This window comes from Rhinoderma darwinii, chromosome 4 (assembly GCF_050947455.1).
Source record: "Rhinoderma darwinii isolate aRhiDar2 chromosome 4, aRhiDar2.hap1, whole genome shotgun sequence".
Lineage (NCBI taxonomy): Eukaryota > Metazoa > Chordata > Amphibia > Anura > Rhinodermatidae > Rhinoderma > Rhinoderma darwinii.
The window spans coordinates 92944662-92967576 of record NC_134690.1 but is presented as its reverse complement, the minus strand read 5'-3'; the positions used below and the strand labels follow the sequence as shown (position 1 = coordinate 92967576).

Here is a 22915-nt window from a genome sequence, read left to right as displayed (position 1 = left end):
CCCCCAATAAACGGATGATGGTTCTTCGTCACCTAAAAAAATTACACACTGACATCGCTCTCCTACAGGAGACCCATTTGGAGGAGAGCGACTTCCACCGCATGAAAAAAATGTGGGTGGGTGCAGTTTACGGCTCTTCAGCTTGTGGTCGTAAAGCAGGTGTACTCATTTTGATTAATAGAAATATGGTACACGAGGTACTACACACAGATTCCGACTCGGCAGGCCGTTTGCTCCATGTTGTTCTTGACACTCGTGTGGGGTCCTAAGCATCTACAACATTTACGGACCCAATGATGATAACGTTAAATTTTATAATGATTTTGAAAGGGCGTTACTAACGGATGATATCCCCCATAAATTGGTAGGGGGTGATTTCAATTCTGTCCTAGACCACAGAGAGGATAGGAGGTCTCACAAAATTCAAGAGTTGGGATCCATCTCTGCAGGGACCCCCAGAAAACACGATAGGGTCTTGGGACCTTTACTAGAGAGCACTCATCTAATAGACGCATGGCGGGAGGGCAACCCTGATGCAAGGGAATTCACGCACTATTCACATTCTCAACAGTCATGGTCAAGGATAGATTACATTTTCGTATCGTCACCCTTGAGGCAACGAATAGGAGTTTCCACTGTAGGGGACTTGGTGATCTCGGATCATGCACCTATAATGATATCCCTTCAAGAGGTTTACCCGAGAGGGTCAGACTTTATTTGGCGCTTTCCGGCTCATTTAGCGCTAGATGATACATTCAAAAGGCTGTTGCAGGGGTGGTGGTTGGAATACGCATCCGAGAACGACGGGCACAAAGATAATCCCTCCCTCTTCTGGGACACAGCTAAGGCAGTATTGAGGGGTAGGATTCCCGCTTACTCTGTAAGGAAAAAAAGGGAAATAGCAAGACAATTTAACGCATCAAGCATTGCCCTGAGGTCAGCATACACAACATACCTCTCCCAACCAACGGAGGGCACTAGACAAGCCTGGATACAGGCTAAACACAACTTTGATGAGTGGACCTCTCAGAAAGAAATGACCCGCAATCACGAGTTTGAGGCAACAATACACAGATTTGGAAATAAGGCGGGAAGATTTCTAGCAAATGTAGCCAGGGGACAACGCTCTGCACAACACATAGCCAAACTGAGGGACCCCACGGGACAAATCACGGGCGATCCTTCACATATAAATTCCATACTGGCCAGATTCTACGAGGAGCTGTACTCCGACGAATCTGCCTCTCCGATAGAGGCTACACTCCTGGACAACACCACCCTTCCTGCCATCTCGGAAGATCAACTGCAATTACTGAATGCGCAGATTACCAGGGAGGAGGTAGATAGGGCTATCAGAAACCTGAAAAACTCCAAAGCCCCAGGCCCATATGGCTTCTCAGGAGAATTTTACAAAGCCATGAGAGAACAGGTGACCGAAACCCTGGTTTCGCTCTTTAATAATGCTTTGGGTAGTGAAGGTTTGCCACCATCTGCAAACACGTCCTATATCAAACTTCTGTTGAAACCTGGAAAGGATCCCCTGTTATCGGGGTCTTACCGACCTATATCCCTAATAAATGTCGATGCGAAACTTCTCTCTAAAATCATAGCAAATAGACTGGCGGATATAATGCCATACCTCATAGCTCCCGAGCAGGTGGGTTTCATTAAAGGGAGATCGGCGGTCACCAATATTAGGACGGTATTGGCGGTGCTGGACAGGATGCAGCACAGTCCAGGGCCTGGGGAACGCCCAGCACTGCTTTTGCTAGATGCTGAAAAAGCATTCGACAACGTTAGATGGAAGTGGCTGGATGCGGTTTTGGACAGAGTGGAGATTACCGGGGCTTTTCGAAACCTACTGCAACACATTTATAAGTCCCCTAACGCTAGGATCTGCACCACAGGGTTTTTATCTCAGCCGTTCCGCTTATATAAAGGCACAAGACAGGGCTGCCCGCTGTCTCCATTGCTGTTTAATCTGGCATTGGAGCCATTGGCAAGATATCTGAAGTCTTCAGAGGTGTTCAGAGGCATCTCGGTGGGGGAGATGGAGGTCAAGGAAACACTGTTCGCAGATGACATACTCTTATTCCTAGCAAACCCCTCACGGTACGTTCCACGGGTATTTCAGACGCTACGCGACTTTGGGACATATTCAGGATATAAAATTAACTATTCGAAGTGCCAACTGCTAGATCTGGGACCGCAGGAGTGTAGACATAGACGACTATTGGATGCTCTAGATGTGGAGATAGTGAGGTCACAGATCACGTATCTAGGCATCAAGGTGGGGCGGGCACCTAGCTCCCTATATGATCTAAACTATCCCCCTTTGATACGAGACATACAGGTGGATCTTCTGAGGTGGCACGGACTGCCCCTTTCACTCCTGGGAAGGTGTGCCTTGGTCAAAATGTCGGGATTTTCAAAACTACTATACCCCTTACAAACCATTCCATTACTGATCAAGCACGGGGATATCAACATACTAAATTCGTCATTCACTAAATTCATATGGGGGGGAAGAAAACCGAGAATAGCACTGGCAAAACTTATGCTACGAAAAGAAGAGGGGGGCATTAACTTCCCTAACATACGGGGATACAACCTGGCATGCTTGAGCAGGCACGTACTGGACTGGCAACAGGGTACCGGATGCCACTCCAACATTAACCTAGAAAGGCAGCTAGCAAAACCATGGGATCTTATGGCTCTAGCTCATACAGCCTTTGCGTCCCTTCCCACAAACATTAAGAGATCGGCCCTACTACGTGACACCATTATCACATGGAAAGTATTGCGTAAGCATTATGGTCTTCCATATCGCATTTCAAAACACATGCCCATATGGAAGCACCCAGATTTGTTGGCGGGAAGGCATAATCAGCTACTTCAGAGATGGAGAGAGAGAGGGATAGCGACTCTGGGAGACATGTTCCAGGAGCAGGAAGGGAGATGGCTGACCCTACAGGAAATACAGACAAAGTACAACTTCGAACATCCCCAACATTTGCAATATTATCAAATATTATCTTCATGCAAAGCGAAACTGGCGGACATATCCGACGAGATCCACCCCAACCTGTTTGACTCATGGTTCCTAGGCACACACCACAGGTCTATATCACAACTGTACAACACCCTAAAGCCAGTACTATTAAAGGTGACACCAGCTCAGGCATTTATGAAATGGGAAAAGCTATTTGGCTTGCCTAATATTGCTAAACATGTGGAAATGGGGTTGGTAGATTTCAGAAAACATATAACAAACGAGAAATGGAGAGAAACCCATTTAAAAACCCTCCATCATGCCATATATGCTTTCACCCTGCCCCCTTCCATAACCAAACCAGATAGAAAGACTTCATGCCCGAGGTGCGGATCACCTCGCACAGACATGTACCATGGGTTCTGGGCATGCACCAAAATACAGCCATTCTGGAAAGAAATGGCATCTTTAATGCAACAAATAAGCAGATTTAAGGGGCTCCTGTGGCCAATGGAAGTTTTTTTACATGTCCAGCATGATGGAGAGTTAGACGACGCAGAAGTAACCCACTTGCCTCCCATTACACATGCTGCATTGATGGTGGCAAAACGATGCATACTCCAGAAATGGTTGGTACCAGATATCCCGCAATTAAGTGAGGTTGTCCAGGGGATGAAAAACCTGTTTTATTTAGATAGAATGGATGTTTTAAAACACAAGGATGCACAAGAGGGGAAATTTTGGGGGAAATGGAAATTATTCATAACAGAGCATTTCTCGGGGGAGGAGGTACGCAAAATGATCGATCCATTCACGGGATCACCTTGGTATCTGATAGAGGATCTCAAGGGCACCTTGGGAGTGTTGAAAATGTGTAGAACATAATATTTATGGCTTTGAAATGATATTTTGGCCAACTCGGTTAGGGATGTAGCTTCATGTGGCTCCAGTTTATGTTATTCATGTTTATACTTATATTAAAAAAGTTTTGTATGCATTGTTCCTCAGGGATATTCATTGTTAACGCTGTTCACCAAATGTTATGGAAATTCTTGTAATGACCTCCAATAACTGTCACATAATGATGTAAACAATTATGAGCTCAGTATCATTGTAGGAATGTGATTTTCATACCATCAGCAACATGTGATTATATTCCTGTAACAGTTTACTGCATATTATATTATGTGAAAACTCTTCAGAAAATCAATAAAAATATGTTTGAAAAAAAAAAAAAAAAGATAAATGCCTTTAGAGATGTAGTTTACAAAATGGGGTCACTTTTGGGGTGTCGCCACTGGACTCTGGTACCTCAGGGGATTTGCAAATGCGACATGGTGCCCGTACACCAATACAACAAAATCTGTGCTCCAAAAGCCAAATGGCGCTCCTTCCCTTCTGAGCCCTGCTAAGTGCTCAAACTGCAGTTTAGGGCCATGTATGGGATAATGCCGTGCTCAGAAGACATTGAGTAACACATTGTGTGGTGTTTTTCTCCTATTATCCCTTGTGAAGATGAAAAATTGGGAGCTAAAACTAAATATTTTTGTAAAAAATGACATTTTTAATTTCCACTAATTCTAATAAAATGTATGAAAAACATGTGGAGTAAAAATGCTCACTACACCGCTAAATGAATTCCTCAAGGGGTGTAGTTTCCAAAATGGAGTAGCTTTTAAGGGCACCCAGCAAATGGCGCCCAGAAACCAATCCAGCAAAATCTACATGCCAAATAGCGCTACTGCCTTTCTGGGCCCTGCCGTGGGTCCAACCAGCAGTTTATGGTCACATATGGGGAATTGAAGTACTGGGGAGAAATTAAATGACAAATTTTACGATGCTTTTTCTCCTTTATATCTTGTGAAAATAAAAAAAATCAACATTTTTGTAAAAAAAAATTGATATTGTTTTTCACAGCCTAATTCCAATACATTCTGCAAAAGACCTGTGGGGTCTAAATGCTCACTATACCCATAGATAGATAAGTGGGGCTCCTTGTCTTTTGAGCCCTGCCGTGTGTCCAAACATGTTTATTACCACATACGGGGTATTGTCTTAATCTGGAGAAATTGCTTTTCAAATGTTGGGGTGCTTTTTCTGCTTTATTCCTTGTAACAATTAAAAACTTCTACGTTTTATCTGAAAAATATGTGATTTTCAATTTCACAGCCTAATTGCACTAAATGCAGCAAAAAAAAGTGTGGGGTGTAAATGCTTACTATACCCCTCGATAAATTCCTTGAAGCGTTTAGATTGCCAAATTTGGTCTTTTTTGGGGTATTTCCTTTGTTTTGGCAGCACAAGACCTCTTCAAACCTGACATAGTGCCTAAATTATAGTCTAATAAAAAGGAGGCTCCAAAATCCTCTAGGTGCTCCTTTGCTTCTGAGGCATGTGGCATATTTCTAAAAACTGCAGAATCAGGGCAATAAATATTGCGTTGCGTTTCTCTCGTAAAACCTTCTATGTTACAGAAAAAATTTAATAAAAGGGATTTTCTGCAAAAAATAGTGACATTTGTAAACTTCACCTCCACTTTGCCCCTGTGAAACGCCTGAGGGGTTAAGAAACTTTCTAAATGCTGTTTTGAATACTATCAGGGGTGCAGTTTCTATAATGGGGTGATTTATAGGGGTTTCTAATATATAGATCTCTTAAAGCCACTTCAGAACTGAACTGGTCCCTAAAAAAAGGCTTTTGACATTTTCTTGATAATGTGAGAAATTGCTGCTAAAGTTATAAGCCTTGTAACGTCCTGGAAATAGAAAAGAATGTTCAAATAACGATGCCAACATAAAGTAGACGTATGGGAAATTTTAACTAGTGAGGCCTCATGCACACGACCGTAAAAACTCCCGTTATTACGGGTCGTAATTACGACCCGTAATAACGGGCTCATAGACTTCTATTGGCGACAGGTGCCTTCCCGTTTTCTCACGGGAAGGTGCCCGTGCCGTTGAAAAAGATAGAACATGTCCTATTTCAGGCCGTAATAACGGCACGGACAGTCCATAGAAGTCTATGGAGCTCTCGTAATGACGGGTGGCTACATGTGTGCACCCGTCATTACGGCAGCGTTGCTAAGCGACGTCAGTAAATAGTCACTGTCCAGGGAGCTGAAAGAGTTAACTGATCGGCAGTAACTCTTTCAGCACCCTGGACAGCGACTACCGATCAGTATAAACCTGTAAAAAATAAAAATAAAAGACTTTCATACTTACCGACAACTTCCTGCTTCCTCCAGTCCGGTCTCCCGACCGTTGCCTTGGTGACGCGTCCCTCTCGACATCCGGCCCGACGTCCTGGATGACGTTTCAGGCCATGTGACCGCTGCAGCCAATCACAGGTCAATCACAGGCTGCAGCGGTCACATGGACTGCCGCGTCATCCAGGGATGTCGGGCTGGATGTGAAGAGAGGGACGCGTCACCAAGACAACGGCCGGGTAAGTATGAATTTCTTTAACTTTTATTACAGAAAAGGCTGTCCCTTCTCTCTATCCTGCACTGATAGAGAGAAGGGGCTGCCGATTAGTGCAGTGCTATTTTACCGCCAAAAACGTGCCCGTAAATACGGGTGGAATACGGGTGACACCGGACCCATATTTACGGGCACGGGTTCGTAAATACTGGTGCAAAACGGGTGGAATACGTGTGACACCGGACCCGTATTTACGCCAGTATTTACGGGTGGGAAAAAATACGGTCGTGTGCATGAGGCCTAACTACTTTGTGTGTTATTACTATCTATTTTAGGGCTTGTCCACACGTAACTTAATTGCTGCAGAAAATTTCTACAGCATTTCCGTTAAAACTTGCAGACATTCTGCTGCGGAAAACAAGCACCATTTAGCTTTTTTTTCTGCAGCCAATGGTGCAGATATTGCTGTGTTTTTTTTCAATGCTGGGAGATAGTGATATCTCCTCTGAAAAAGGCAGAAATTCAGTCCAATTTCCGCAGCAGGAATTGACATGCTGCGGTACGAAAAATACACACCGCAGATGAATTTCTGCAGATTTTTATTAAATCTCCCCCACTTTGCTGCTACGTGTTTTCCCTCCACAATTCTGGATGAAAAATATGCAGAAATTCCGTTAAGTGTGGACAAGCTCTTACAAGCATATACATTTCGATTTAGAAAACTGCTAATTTTTTGAAATTTTTGGTCAATTTTGCTATTTTCCACAAATAAACACTGAAGGTATCGACCAAATTTTACAACTAACATAAAATAAAATGTGTCACGAGAAAACAATCTCAGAATCACTTGGAATAATAAAGGCATTCCATAGTTATTACCACATAAAGTAACACATGTCAGATTTGAAAAATGGGCTATGAGACTTAAAGAGGCTCTGTCACCAGATTATAAGTGCCCTATCTCCTACATAATCTGATTTGCGCTGTAATGTAGATAACAGTGGTTTTTATTTTTAAAAAACGATCATTTTTTACGGGGTTATGAACAATTTTAGATTTATTCTAATTAGTTTCTTAATAGACAACTGGGCGTGTTTTTACTTTTTACCAACTGGGTGTTGTAAAGAGAAGTGTATGATGCTGACCAATCAGCGTCATACACTTCTCATCGTTCCTGGCCAGCTTCTGTCACTGCACAGCATGATCTCGCGAGATCACGCTGTGCTGTCATTTACTCCCACAGAAACGTTACCGAAGTGCCTTGAGAGTGAACAGACATTGCCTCCAGCCAGGAAGCGATGTCTATTCACACTCCCGACACTTTGGTAACGCTTCTGTGGGACTTACTCACACAGCACAGCGTGATCATTCGTGTTCAGCTGTACTCAGCACAGCGTGATCTCGCAAGATCACGCTTGCTGTGAGTAAGTCCCACAGAAGCGTTACTGAAGTGTCGAGAGTGTGAATAGACATCGCTTCCTGGCTGGAGGCAATGTCTATTCTCTCTCAAGGCACTTCAGCAACGTTTCTGTGGGAGTAAATGACAGCACAGCGTGATCTCGCGAGATCACGCTGTGCAGTGAAAGAAGCTGGGCTGGAACGATGAGGAGTGTATGACGCTGATTGGTCACTAATTGTTCAGCGTCATACACTTCTCTTTACAACGCCCAGTTGGTAAAAAGTAAAAACACGCCCAGTTGTCTATTAAGAGACTTATTAGCATAAGTCTAAAATTGTTCATAACTCCGTCAAAAATTATCGTTTTTCAAAATAATAACCACTGTTATCTACATAACAGCGCCGATCAGATTATCTAGGAGATATGGCATTTATAATCTGGTGACAGAGCCTCTTTAAGGCCCAAACTAGGCTGCGTCATTAAATGGTTAAAGACACGACTGTATCTTTGGGTATATATGTCGAACAGAGACAGACATGGGGAGGGATACACACAGATGACACATACAAGCCTTGGAAGGGGTCATGGACTTTCAACACAACACCTCCAAATGAATGTTCAACCGTCAGTTATCTCATATGAATGGCTGACCTTAGTGTATCCTGTAGGGTATTATAGTATAGGTTGCTTAACAACCACTTGACTTCCTGCCTGCATGACTACCATTTCTCTACATGTACTAAAGTAGTCCATCAATAACACAATAAACTGTACTATACACGTGTTTATGTAACTCACATTTAGCCAACAGGAAGTATTAGAATATTGCAGGTGAAATTCTGCATATTCAGGACAAAAATATATAAGGAAAATGCACGAGTAAGAAAGTATCCATGTACTAAGAGGGGAGGATTAGAGTAGACATTCTGTAGTAAGTAAAGATAGGTGATAGAGAAAAAGTTACATGGTATTACTTACAGGATTTTTCACAAAAAGTTTTAGTCCTAGATCTTCTAATCCTTTGTGAAATCTCAGAGCATTCTCACGGTGAATCTCCCAAGAGCGCTCAAGACCCTGGAAATAGGCGTAAATTAATATGCAGAATCGGTGTCATTCAATCAATATCCCAGCTTATACGGATGAAAGGGATTGTGCTAAAGTAAGATCCTCAGCATCTCATGTGTAGGATGATGTGCTCCTTTTAGAGGATTGATTTCTGTGTATTGTGCCACTTTTTATTTTTTACTGATTATAGAAATATTATCTTATACTTGTATACAATAGAAAATAAAATGTTAACAACAATTAAATCATTTTACTGTTAGTATGATGAAAGTCTCCAGTGAGAAAAACACTAAGTTCCCTTCGGGACCTCTCCAATCCATGATCCAGGCATCCACTACTCATAGAGGAGCAGCTGTCTAAGCCTCTGGTCACACTACGTTTGCGGTGCACATTTGATGTATACGCAGGTAAAAGCTCTTAGAGACGCTGTCACCAGTTTATTAATTCCCTATCTCTAATAGGTGCTTTGCTGCTGCTAACTACAATGTGATTTGTTTTAAACAAAATGTTCTTATTTACAATGCTATGAGCATTTTTGTAAATATGTAAATGAGCCTTTATTTGAAAACTGGGAGGTAACACCAGCGATTCTCCTGAGGTGGAGCCTCCTCACAGCCTCTGACACTGTCCTATCAGCATGAAGCTGCTTCACACAGTGTAAGAGACTGAGGCTGGAGGGAAGGGGGATCACTTCAAACTGCCATATCTCCGGCTGTGGACCACCTAGAGCAGCGGTGGTGGCGGCATATTAAAGATGAGATTCTATTCTTTCATATGACACCAGGATTACAGTTCTAGCTGTGAAACAACTGGAGCTGAAAACACAGTCGGGAATGGAAGCTGTATACTATATGATCACTCTGTGTTGCTGGGCAGGGAGAGGGAGAAGCTGTATGCTGATTGGACAGAGTCCTACAGAAAACATTACACCGTATTTTTTAAGTTTTTCCATCGTGTAATTCAAAGAGCTATAACTTTTATTTTTGCGTCGAAATAACTGTATAAGGTCTTGTTTTTTGCGGGACAAGTTGTAATTTTTATCAGCACCATTTTGGGGTAAATAGAATTTATTGATTACATTTGATTAACATTTTTTTGGGAGGGAATATAAAAAAAACTAATTTTTACACACTTTTTTGAGTCCTAAATTTACGCCGTTTACCGTGTGGTATAAATTACACAATAACTTTATTCAGCGGTTTGTTGCAATTGCAATGATACCAAATTTACATAGATTTTGTATGATTTACTACTTTTACACAGTAAAAACACTTTTTTTTTTTCAAAATTATTTGTTTTTGTGTCTCCATATTTGAAGAGCCTTAACTTTTTTATTTTTTCGCCGATGCAGTTGTATGAGGGCTTTTTTTTTTTTTTTTTTGCGGGACAACTTGTAGTTTTTATTGGTACCATTTTGGTGTAGATGCGACTTCTTGATCACTTTTTATCACATTTTTTTTGAGGCAGGATTCAAAGAAAACAGCAATTTTTGAATTGTTTTTTATTTTATTTTTTACGACGTTTACCGTGCGGGTTAAATGATGTAATAACTTTATAGTTGGGGTCTTTACGGACGCGGCGATACCAAATACGTGTGACTTTTTTACTTTATTTCGGTTTTTAATAATAAAGCATTTTGTAAGTGGGTGTCTCATTTTTTATTTTTTCATTTTTTTTTTAAACTTTTTTTTTTACTCTTTTACTAGTCCCACTAGGGGACTTCACTATGCGATCCTCTGATCGCATTTATAATACACTGCAATACTTCTGTATTGCAGTGTATTATGCCTGTCCATTTAAAACGGACAGGCATCTGCTAGGTCATGCTTCTGCCTTTATTAGGCCCCCGGCTGCCATAGAAGACACAGACACTCGACGATCTTATCGCTGGGTGCCGGTGGGATGAGAGGGAGCTCCCTCCCTCTCTCCAAAACAACTCAGATGTGGAGCTCACTGTTGAGCGCCGCATCTGAGGGGTTAAACGGGTGAGATCGATACTGATATCGATCTCACCCGTTAGAGCAGGGATGCCCCCAGCCCTCAGCTACCTTTGGTAGAGGAGAGCAGGGAGATTTAAGGGCTCCCTGTCCGATTCAGCGTCGTAAAAAGGCTATTGCATTGGAATAAAGCCCGTTAGTGGCCGCCATAAAAACACTATGGGGCGGTGACTAACGGGTAAAAACAAATAACACTGTAGTTATCAGCATCATAGCGCCTGGTAGATTAGTTAGGAGATAGGGAATTGATAAACTGGTGACAGAGTCTCTAACATATTTGTCAATTGTATAGCACCAATAAATGCAACTGTTGCACAGCATATTTTTTTATGCGTGATCCCCCTGTATTAAACCGCATAGTTGACCACAATAAAATATATTAAGTATATTAAGACATACAATCCGAATGTATCTAAAAAGCACAGTCTTTGGGCAGATGTTGGTCCCATTATACCTTATAGACACATTTGACATACTGTATATGTCAGGCGATTCTCCCACCATATATGCCAGATGTGCACCGCAAACAACAAAGCCTAATTATGGTGCAAACATTTCGCAGTACAATTTCCACAATTCTGTAGCATTATATTAAAATTGTAGAAATCACCTGCTCAGCCAGGATTGCCAGTCCTTCTCTCAGGCAGTAGAAACCGGTCACTGGTCCTGTGTGATGATATCTGCAAAATGGCAGGGTTTCAAATTCATATAACAATGCAGTAACCTCTAACATTCTGTACCTTTTAATAATTTGTAATATCAAATTATATTTTAAAGTACATCCGCTACTAAAATACTTTTTTTATTTAGGCGGGAGGGGAGGAGATATCTATTACATGCTATAATAAAGAGTCCAGGGTCCAGATGTGGGTACTGGAGAGCTGCTTATGGGGTAACTGGATTCACACATTGCGTATTTGTTGCAGGTTTTGTGCAAATTTTTGAGCCGAAGCCAGAAGTGAATCCAGGAGGAAGACGAAGTGTAAGTTCTTCCTTTTTATTTCCCATTCCTTTTGAAACCACTTCTGTCTTTGTTTTAAAAATCTGCAACAAATACGTGATGTGTGAATCCAACCTTAGATCATCTTGAAAATGAAAGGTTCTGACTTGAGAGAAACGTCCTATAAAATAACTTATACCCAACAACAATTTAAAAATAGATAACTATTATGTAGGGACTCATCTGACCGCTGAGGGTATGTTCACACGCAGTGATTTCAGGGCGTTTATGCCTCGAAAAACGCCTGAAAAAACGGAAGCTGAATGCCTATAAATATCTGCCCATTGAAATCAATGGGAAAAACAGCATTTAGTTTATACGGGGCGTCTTTTTACGCCTCTGCTTTAAAAAAAATGCTCCGTAAAAAGAAGTGCATGTCACTTCTTGAGGCGTTTTTTGGAGCTGATTTTCCATTGAATACTATGAAAAACGCCTCAAAAAAACGCCTCAAAAAAACGCCTCAAAAGAAGCTCCAAAAAAGAAGCTTCATTTTCAGCTTCAAAAACGCCTGAATATCAGAGGCTGTTTTCTCTAAAATACGCTCCGTATTTTCAGACGTTTTTGAGTGTGTGTGTGTGTGTGTGTGTGTGTGTGTGTGTGTTTGCACACATACCCTAAGGCTGGGTTCAAACAGAGTTTTTTTGCAGGAGGAAAATCTGCCTCAAAATTCCGTTCGGAATTTTGAGGCAGATTTTGCTCTGCCAGCATGCCGATTTTCGCTGCGTTTTTCGCCCGCGGGCAAAAAATGCCGCAAAATACGCTTCCTCTTCCCCCCATTGATGTCAATGGGAGGTCAGAGGCGTAATGGCCCAAAGATAGGGCATGTCCCTTCTATTTCCCGCGAGACAGTATTTCTGCTCGCGGGAAAAAAACGCCTCTGCCTCCCATTGAAATCAACGGGAGGCATTTTTGGTGCGTTTTGGGGCGCGGTTTCCGCATCAAAAAACTGTGTGAACTCCCCCTAAAGTGGTCTCCTTGTTCTGCTCTGGAGTTAGGCTCTATTCACATGACAGGGTCCGCGTGTCGGCCGATAAAAATTCCCTGTCTGTTTTTAAACCGGATGAATTTCATTTGTAAATTTTTTTTGCCCACACAGCCCCCCTTTTAGGTATGGCCACAGCCCCTCTTGTAGGTAGTGCCACCCAGCCCCCTGTATGTAATGCCACACAGCCCCCTGTAGGTAGTGCCACACAGCCCCCTGTAGGTAGTGCCACACAGCCCCCTGTAGGTAGTGCCACACAGCCCCCTGTAGGTAGTGCCACACAGCCCCCCTTGTAGGTAGTGCCACACTGCCCCCTAAAGGTAATGCCGCACAGCCCCCTGTATGTAGTGTCACACAGCCACCTGTAGGTAGTGCCACACAGCCCCCCTTTTAGGTAGTGCCACCCAGCTCCCTGTAGGTAATGCCATACAGCCCCCTGTAGGTAGTGCCACATATATGGACAGTGAAGTCAAGGACTTCTCCTGGAGCGGAAACACCGACCACAGTGCCGGGGATTCCGCTTCAGGAGTAGGGGACCGCTCCAGGAGAAGTCCTTGACATGACTGTCCATATATAGAGAGTAAAGTTAGGGACTTCTCCTGGATTGGAATCTCCGGCCACAGCTTTGGCAACGCTGTGGCCGGAGATTAAGGGTATGTTCACACGGCCTATTTACGGACGTAATTCGGGCGTTTTAACCCCCGAATTACGTCCGAAATTACGGCTTGAAAGTGTTGACAAACATCTGCCCATTGAAAGCAATGGGCTGACGTTTGTCTGTTCACACGAGGCGTATATTTACGCGTCGCTGTCAAAAGACGGCGCGTAAATAGACGCCCGCGCCAAAGAAGTGTCATGTCACTTCTTCAGATGTAAATGGAGCCGTTTTCCATGGACTCCATGGAAAACCAGCTCCAGTTACGTTCGTAATGGACGCGGCGTTCAAGCGCCTGCATATGCCGTTACGGCTGAAATGACGGGGCTGTTTTCTCCTGGAAACAGCCCTGTAATTTCGGCCGTTACGGACGCTGCCGTGTGAACATACCCTAAGGATTCCACTCCTACAGGGAGCAAAAAAATACCCTCCTCCTCACATGCTCTTCGCACTGTGAGGAGGAGAAGAGAGCGAACGAGCGGCAGAAAGCATGGCCGTCTGTCGGATCACATCCGAGTGACAACCGTTCTTTACATGGCCCCATAGACTTCTGTGGGGCCCGGGAGAATGGCCAAAAATAGAGCATGTCCCAAAAAATCGGCCGTGTGAATAGCCCCATTCGGGGGTCTATTGTTCCTACTGCAACCATGTGACGGCCGTTCAAAGAACGGCTAATCACACGGCCAGGAGTCCCTGTCGTGTGAATAGGGCCGTACAATTCCACCTACTTCGAGTGCAGTCACAAAGTTCTAAAACTTAAAATCAGTTCTATTTGTGTGTGCTCACACGTGGCGTACTTGTATTGTATTTCCGCAGTGTAGAAATACGCTGTGGAAAACTACAATGCAAGCCTATTGTAAAATGATTCTGCAACTGAGACAAGTTTCTCTAGTTCTCACGTTGCGGAATATATTTCCAATAAGCATACAGTGTAAATGTTCCCGTTTCGTACAAAACAATGCAAGAACGCCATGTGTGAGCATCCACTTTATCTGAATTAACCATGCAGAAAGCTATGCATCTGCTGCAGAAACAACTACATTCACATGAATTGAACTGATTTTCAGTTTGCAGAAATTTCTGCAACCAAATATGCCATGTGTGAACCCAACCTTATAAAACTTGTCTAAGTACAATCTTTCTCAAATTAGATATTCCTTTAAGAGGAAGGAAAATGTTTACAAATGAATGCTTAGTTTGCTTTATTACAGGAAATTATGTTTATATGGACAGGGTTTTCAGCAGTTTTAGTCCAGGCTCATGGTGAGATGTCTGGCACTTGTGCCACAAAAAAAGCGCAAAATTACGAAACGCATGATGGAAAACAACAGTGCCCGCGGGACCAATTGACTTGAGGGTTTTGTCAGGCACTGTTGGTTTCCATCATGTAATTGATCCAACCCACTTTTTTAGTACACCTAATGTAGGGTTGTAACTTACATTCTTGGTTTCCCTTCACAGCCCCAATAGTTTGAAAGCCAGGTCAAGTCCAAGTATAATGATGGTGGTTTTGTCTTACGGCTGAATATCTTCTTACTGTGCAAGAATACAAGTTAATACCTCCCATCAACAGCACTAGTAAAATGTTATAGTAATAATATACAATTCATATAAATTGCAACTCATATGCATGACATTTTCCATGGGATTTAAAGTGAAGGTGTCATTTGACACAATCTACTACTGGGGTTGTATTAGAGAATTATATAAATAGCAAATACATGTAACGTCCTCCCTCTGTAATGTAGCCTAACCTGTAAGGTTGCATTATAATGCCCGTAATACATCTCCATGCAATTTATTTATTAAAAAAAAGATCCTTCCACTTATTTTAACACACCTTGCAGCTTCGCTGAATGAGATGGGTGCAGTTCCTGGAGGAGCATTTAATACTTTCTGAGAACCAGAGTATAGGATGTCAATTCCTATCAGAGAAACAATAACAATAAACTGATAAACAGTGAGGTTGTACAGGTACATGAGTTCTACAGCAACTAATTATATTCTTCATCTGGTAGATTTATTATATTTGTTATTTCAGTTATTGTATTTTGGATGATCGCTGTCCTACAGTGTAATACTACTGTGTTTCCATAAGGCGGCGCTCTAAGAGCACCAAACTATCCTCCACTACATCATCACTGAACACACCATACTGTAACCTTTATATTTTGACATCACATAAGCCTATCTGCTCCATTCACTAGACTCTGCTGAAGTCTAAGCAGGAGGGTAGAAAGCAATCATGGAGAACCAGAGGAAAAAAAAAAATGGAATGGGGCCTTATTCCTCTATGACAACCTTTAATAGCAAGTGATTTCAGTACATAAAAAGCTTATGATTATTTTGAGTTCTAATCTGTGCCATGTGTCTTTTATTAATGCAGAGGGATAATGTGAGTTATGACACAGCATGGAAGTAATACACACAGTGATGTCACAGTACAGACATAAGTTACTCAGCAAAGTTACAGCTCAGGAACTATGCAAACAGTGATGTCACAGTGGTTGGGTATTGCACACAGTGATCTCATAGTACAAAGATAATGCACAAAATGATGTCACATTATAGAGATAATCCACATAATGATATCACAGCATAGAAATAATGTAACCAGTGACTAACTGCACCACCCCACTGAATGGTGGTAAGTCCCCTTACCAGGGTCCATATCAGCTGCGATGCCGATTACGCTGGTAGTAACACCCATGTGTTTAAAATTAGGAGCCAGCATCATCTATGGGGAGCATTTTAGACTACTGCTTTTTCATCTGGCCAATCAGCATTAGTCTAAAGTCATAATAATATAGTATCTGTAGACATGACAAGCCATGTTATCATACTATCAGCAGCTGGCGGATCTACTAGTCATGTAACATGTCATGTAACTATTCAGACACTGACATTTTATTAACTGAAATCCCTCCCCACTATTGATTTAATAATCCGACTATAAGAGGCCATTATTAACAATCATTTTTGCATGTCTATGGTAATAAAACAGTCAGTCCCAAGCAGTTTGACCACATCTGACCAGCATAACAATATGTTTCCCAGATGCTGGTGTTCTTCTTCTTAATGGCCTTCTTTATGATTAGAAGTGCTAACAGGCCAAGAGGACAGAATAATAATAATACCGAATTATAGGCATTTTGCTGCAAATGATTCAGGAAAGCTGTTTCTACACAGAAGATATTTGGTGCACCCGGGAGTGGATCATAAACAGAGGAAGAATATAATGGAAAGAGCTCTACTTCTACTCTTTTTTGTCGGATACATTTCTGCTTTTGGCTTAAAAAATGCATCAAGAGCTGCAAATTTGCACTGTGCGTACAATTCCGATGTCTAGGGTATTCCAATGTCATAAAGTGATCGCATATTGCTAAGATATGTCATCAGTATCTGATTGGACAGTTTCAGTCTGTGTAGGGACACACCCCCAACTGGTAACACCCACTTATCAATTTGTTCATGAATTTCTAGGAGTAATCACATAAGAATGGCACAGCGTAGGGTTGTAAGAAAAATGCTCCAGAGCTGTCAGGGCTCTATTCTGACGGAAAGCTCAGACGGAACGGAGCCCTAGCGCAGATGTGAACAAAGCCTCGTTTACTTCATTTAATTTCAGTTATCTGTACAGCAGACAAAAATTGACACCTCATGAATCAGTTTTGAGGTTTCAGTGCTGAGCAATGAGACCGAGATTGGATATCAGCAGATCATACCTAACAGGGCTGACCATCTTCTAACTGTACATGCAAGCAATTTGGATTATGGTTAGTAGATTAAATGATCAGATTTTGAACCAGATTTTTTTTTCTGGACTACACTGATCTAAATAATCTAATCAAAACAAATCCAGCTATCGGTGTCCTTATTGAAGGTGAGAGGGGCATTTATTTCAACTGAGTCTTTGAAAGGAATAACTGATAAGCAGACACATTTGATGAATAGCTTACCCTGTTTATCCATGTAGATAGGAGCACCTCCTAGAGATGCCACCGAGTCTACCAGGAGGAGGCAGTCATACCTGTATATAGAACAAACATCAAGTGTTTAATTCTAGGCCCAAAATTCTGCATTGATTAATTTCATAATATATCTTTATAGCAGTTGGAGCTCCGTTTTCTTGATACAGATCTCCAAATCCCTTGAATAGTCTTTAAATTAAATGATAAAAATCTGGCTGCTACCACTAGGGGGGCTTATTTCATACTCTTTTCTACCTTTTTTTATTCTTTTACTTTATTTTTAATGGCACATACCGATGACAAAGTTCTCCAATGCCTTCTAATGGCTGCACCACTCCGCTGGATGACTCTCCATGAGTTATGAAGAAGAGTGAAGGCTTGTTCTCTGCTAGACCCTGGATTAAAAAAAAAAAAAAAAAAAGAAGAACATATAAAGCCGGAAGATTCTACATTTGCCACGTCTGAAAATGTCTAGTAATATAGTCATCATCCACCAAAGATTATGTAGTGATTGGAAACAGCCATTTGTAACATGCCACAATGATCAGATCCAGTCCAATGAAAACTATTCAACTTGTAAAATTATTTTTTTTCTTCTGTTTTTGTCGCTCTTGTGTAACTGAGATATGTATTTAGAAATATGACAAGATGTATCCTATTAGTGACAATTCACTGTGAGGCACATTAAAGGGGTAATCTTATGTAGACAACTCCTTCCCTTATGCTCTGTTAGGGAATATGAACATCATATAAAGGTATCCCTCTATGAGCCAGAGCGGAGAGCCGCTAACAAGCAGACCCAGTTTATCTGTGAATTACATGGACGACCATTCATTTGAATGACAACTATAATACTACATTTCACCTGTAGGGTGTTAGGGATCTGCCAGGTACTACGTCTAGGTATACTCCTGGGATTAATCAATCCACACCTGAGGCCAGACCTGTTCTACTGACACCATCTCCCACCAACCAGGGTGGCAGGCTTAGGAGTGGGAGAGCCTATCGCGGCCTGGTCAGTCGGAGTTAGCTCCGCCCCCTGTCCTTTATTACCTGCCTTGTTCTCCTCCTCAGTGCTTGTAATTCTTCTGGATTCCTGGCCCCACTGCTGCTTGCTCCAGCCTGCTTCTGCCGTGCTTCTGCCTTGCTGCAGTTCCGCTTAACCTGCTTTGCTTTGCCTCTGGCTTGCTTCCTCCTCCGTGCTCACTTGGGTATACTCCACTTTATCCTGGTCCGGACTACTTATTCACTGCTCCGTTTCCTCGCGGCGTTCCGTGGGCTACTGCCCCTTCCCTTGCGTGTTCCCTGTTTGTTCTCCCGTGCACTTAGACAGCGTAGGGACCGCCGCCCAGTTGTACCCCGTCGCCTAGGGCGGGTCGTTGCAAGTAGGCAGGGACAGGGCGGTGGGTAGATTAGGGCTCACTTTCCCTTCACCTCCTTCCTGCCATTACATAATTACAAGCCCATACCTAGTCTACCATTTCTCCTACGCTGACGCTATCATGGACCCCCTTGAGACCCTGACCCAGCAGATGCAGGGCCTCTCCCTACAGGTCCAGGCCCTGGCCCAGATGGTCAACCAGGGTGACGCTGCCTTAGTAGTTCCCCTCACCTCACCTCTAGAACCCGACCTCAAGTTACCTGACCGGTTCTCAGGGGACCGTAAGACGTTTCTCTCCTTCCGGGAGAGTTGCAGACTGTATTTCCGCCTAAAACCCCACTCCTCAGGTTCCGAGAACCAGCGGGTGGGTATCATCATATCCCGACTCCAGGAAGGGCCCCAAGAGTGGGCCTTCTACTTGGCTCCTGACGCCCCTGAACTTTCCTCTGTTGATCGTTTTTTCTCTGCCCTCGGACTCATTTACGACGAGACTGACAGGACTGCTTTAGCCGAGAGTCAGCTGGTGACCTTACGTCAGGGTAGGAGACCGGTGGAGGAATACTGTTCTGATTTTAGAAAGTGGTGCGTAGCTTCTCGGTGGAACGATCCGACCCTAAGGTGCCAGTTTAGGTTAGGATTATCTGACGCCCTGAAGGATCTGCTGGTTAGCTACCCCTCTTCTGACTCCCTTGACCAGGTTATGGCCCTAGCAGTACAACTTGACCGACGTCTCAGGGAACGTCAGCTGGAACGCTTCAATGTGCTCCCCTCTAACTTTTCTGCGATCCCCCCCGAGGTTCCGTCTCCTCGCCCCTCCACGGAGGACTCGGAGGTACCTATGCAACTCGGGGCCTCCATGTCCCCTCGACAACGTAGGGAGTTTCGCAGAATGAATGGTCTCTGCTTCTACTGTGGGGACGACAAGCATCTTCTGAACACCTGTCCCAGGCGCAAGAATAAAAAGACGGAAAACTTCCGCGCCTAAGTGATCATCGGGGAGGTCACTTGGGCGCACAGGTATTTCCCGTTAATGTGAAACGCAATAAAATTTTGCTTCCCTTTCAGGTCTCGTTTGCTGGCCGGTCTGCCACGGGCAGTGCTTTCGTGGATTCTGGCTCATCTGCTAATATCATGTCTGTGGAATTTGCTATGTCTCTAAAGATGCCTTTTATTGATTTACCTTATCCTATCCCTGTAGTAGGTATCGACTCAACTCCCCTTGCTAATGGTTATTTTACTCAGCATACTCCTGTTTTTGAACTCCTGGTTGGCTCCATGCATTTGGAGCAGTGCTCTGTACTGGTGATGCAGGGATTATCGTCTGATCTGGTATTAGGTCTTCCCTGGTTGCAGTTGCATAATCCCACGTTTGATTGGAATACTGGGGATCTCACCAAATGGGGTAGTGAATGTCTTATGTCATGTCTTTCTGTTAACTCTATTTCTCCCCGGGAGGAGGTAAACACGCTTCCTGAGTTTGTTCAGGACTTCGCCGATGTGTTTTCTAAGGAGGCCTCCGAGGTGTTGCCCCCCCATAGAGATTACGATTGCGCCATCGATTTGGTGCCTGGTGCCAAGCTTCCTAAGGGTAGGATATTTAATCTTTCATGTCCTGAACGTGAAGCTATGAGGGTGTATATCCAAGAATGCTTGGCCAAGGGTTTCATTCGCCCCTCGACTTCTCCTGTAGGTGCTGGCTTCTTCTTCGTGGGGAAGAAGGATGGTGGTCTTAGGCCGTGCATTGATTATCGTAACCTGAATAAGGTCACCGTAAGGAACCAGTACCCACTTCCTTTGATTCCGGATCTTTTTAATCAGGTTCAGGGAGCCCAATGGTTTTCTAAGTTCGATCTACGGGGGGCATATAACCTTATCCGCATCAAAGAGGGGGATGAGTGGAAAACTGCGTTCAACACACCCGAGGGTCATTTCGAATACCTGGTCATGCCCTTTGGGTTGTGTAATGCCCCTGCTGTCTTCCAGAATTTTATTAATGAAATCCTGAGAGATTACCTGGGTAATTTTCTTGTTGTGTACCTTGATGACATACTGGTGTTTTCCAAGGACTGGTCCTCCCACGTGGAGCATGTCAGGAAGGTGCTCCAGGTCCTTCGGGAGAATAATCTGTTTGCTAAGACTGAAAAATGTGTCTTTGGGGTACAGGAGATACCATTTTTAGGGCAAATCCTCACTCCTCATGAATTCCGCATGGACCCTGCCAAGGTTCAGGCTGTGGCGGAATGGGTCCAACCTGCCTCCCTTAAGGCATTACAGTGTTTTTTAGGGTTCGCCAACTATTACAGGAGATTTATTGCCAACTTCTCGGTCGTCGCTAAGCCTCTTACGGACCTTACTCGCAAGGGTGCTGATGTCCTCCATTGGCCCCCTGAGGCCGTCCAGGCCTTTGAGACCCTCAAGAAGTGCTTTATCTCGGCCCCCGTGCTGATTCAGCCCAACCAAGAGGAGCCATTTATTGTGGAGGTTGACGCATCCGAGGTGGGAGTGGGGGCCGTCTTGTCCCAGGGTACCAGCTCCCTCACCCATCTCCGTCCCTGTGCTTACTTCTCTAGGAAGTTTTCGCCCACGGAGAGTAACTATGATATTGGCAACCGCGAACTTCTAGCCATTAAATGGGCTTTTGAAGAGTGGCGGCACTTCCTGGAGGGGGCCAGACACCAGGTAACGGTCCTTACGGATCACAAGAATCTGGTTTTCCTAGAATCGGCCCGGAGGCTTAATCCTAGACAAGCTCGGTGGGCACTATTCTTTACCAGATTTAATTTCTTGGTTACCTATAGGGCTGGGTCCAAGAATATTAAGGCTGATGCCCTGTCACGTAGTTTCATGGCCAATCCTCCTTCCGGGAAGGATCCTGCTTGTATTTTACCCCCTGGTATAATCGTTTCTGCCACGGATTCTGATTTAGCTTCTGATATCGCGGCTGATCAGGGTGCAGCTCCCGGGAACGTCCCTGGGGACAAACTGTTTGTTCCCCTGCAATACCGGCTAAGGGTACTCAGGGAAAACCATGACTCCGCTCTATCTGGTCATCCTGGCATCTTGGGCACCAAACACCTCATCACCAGAAACTATTGGTGGCCTGGGTTGCCTAAAGACGTTAGGGCTTACGTCGCCGCTTGTGAGGTTTGCGCTAGGTCCAAAACCCCTAGGTCCCGACCTGCGGGCCTACTACGTTCCTTGCCCATTCCCCAGAGACCTTGGACCCATATCTCCATGGATTTTATCACCGATTTGCCTCCATCTCAGGGCAAGTCGGTGGTGTGGGTGGTAGTAGACCGCTTCAGCAAGATGTGCCACTTTGTGCCCCTTAAGAAGTTACCTAACGCCAAGACGTTAGCTTCTTTGTTTGTGAAACACATCCTGCGTCTCCATGGGGCCCCAGTCAATATCGTTTCTGACAGGGGGGTACAATTTGTTTCCTTATTTTGGAGAGCTTTTTGTAAAAAGTTGGAGATTGATCTGTCCTTCTCCTCCGCCTTCCATCCCGAAACTAATGGCCAAACGGAAAGGACTAACCAATCCCTGGAACAATATTTAAGGTGTTTCATCTCTGACTGTCAATTCGATTGGGTCTCATTCCTTCCCCTTGCTGAATTTTCCCTGAATAACCGGGTCAGTAACTCGTCAGGGGTCTCCCCGTTTTTCTGTAATTTCGGGTTTAACCCAAGGTTCTCCTCCGTTTCCCCTGGTTGTTCCAATAATCCTGAGGTAGAGGATGTTCATCGGGAACTGTGCACTGTCTGGGCCCAGGTTCAGAAGAACCTAGAGGCGTCCCAGAGCGCACAAAAGATTCAGGCGGATAGTAGACGTTCTGCTAACCCCCGGTTTGTCGTCGGGGATTTGGTCTGGTTGTCGTCCAGGAACTTGCGCCTTAAGGTCCCGTCCAGGAAGTTTGCTCCCCGATTTATTGGACCTTATAAGATCATTGAAGTCCTCAACCCTGTATCCTTCCGTCTGGAGCTGCCCCCATCCTTTCGCATACATGACATCTTCCATGCCTCCCTCCTTAAATGCTGCTCCCCGTCCTGGTCCC

General features: G+C 43.8%; 1 protein-coding gene across 1 annotated transcript in view; it reads right to left on the bottom strand.

Annotated features, from left to right (window-relative positions):
- AGXT (alanine--glyoxylate aminotransferase) overlaps window positions 1–22915 on the bottom strand; it is a 68735-nt gene that overhangs the window by 13189 nt on the left and 32631 nt on the right. Inside the window, exons 4-9 of the mRNA XM_075861355.1 lie at window positions 17775–17875; window positions 17469–17539; window positions 15350–15434; window positions 14950–15045; window positions 11483–11552; window positions 8789–8884 (exon numbers count right to left, since the gene is read on the bottom strand). Coding sequence (XP_075717470.1) covers window positions 8789–8884; window positions 11483–11552; window positions 14950–15045; window positions 15350–15434; window positions 17469–17539; window positions 17775–17875 — 519 coding nt within the window. The remainder of the gene's footprint in view (window positions 1–8788; window positions 8885–11482; window positions 11553–14949; window positions 15046–15349; window positions 15435–17468; window positions 17540–17774; window positions 17876–22915) is intronic.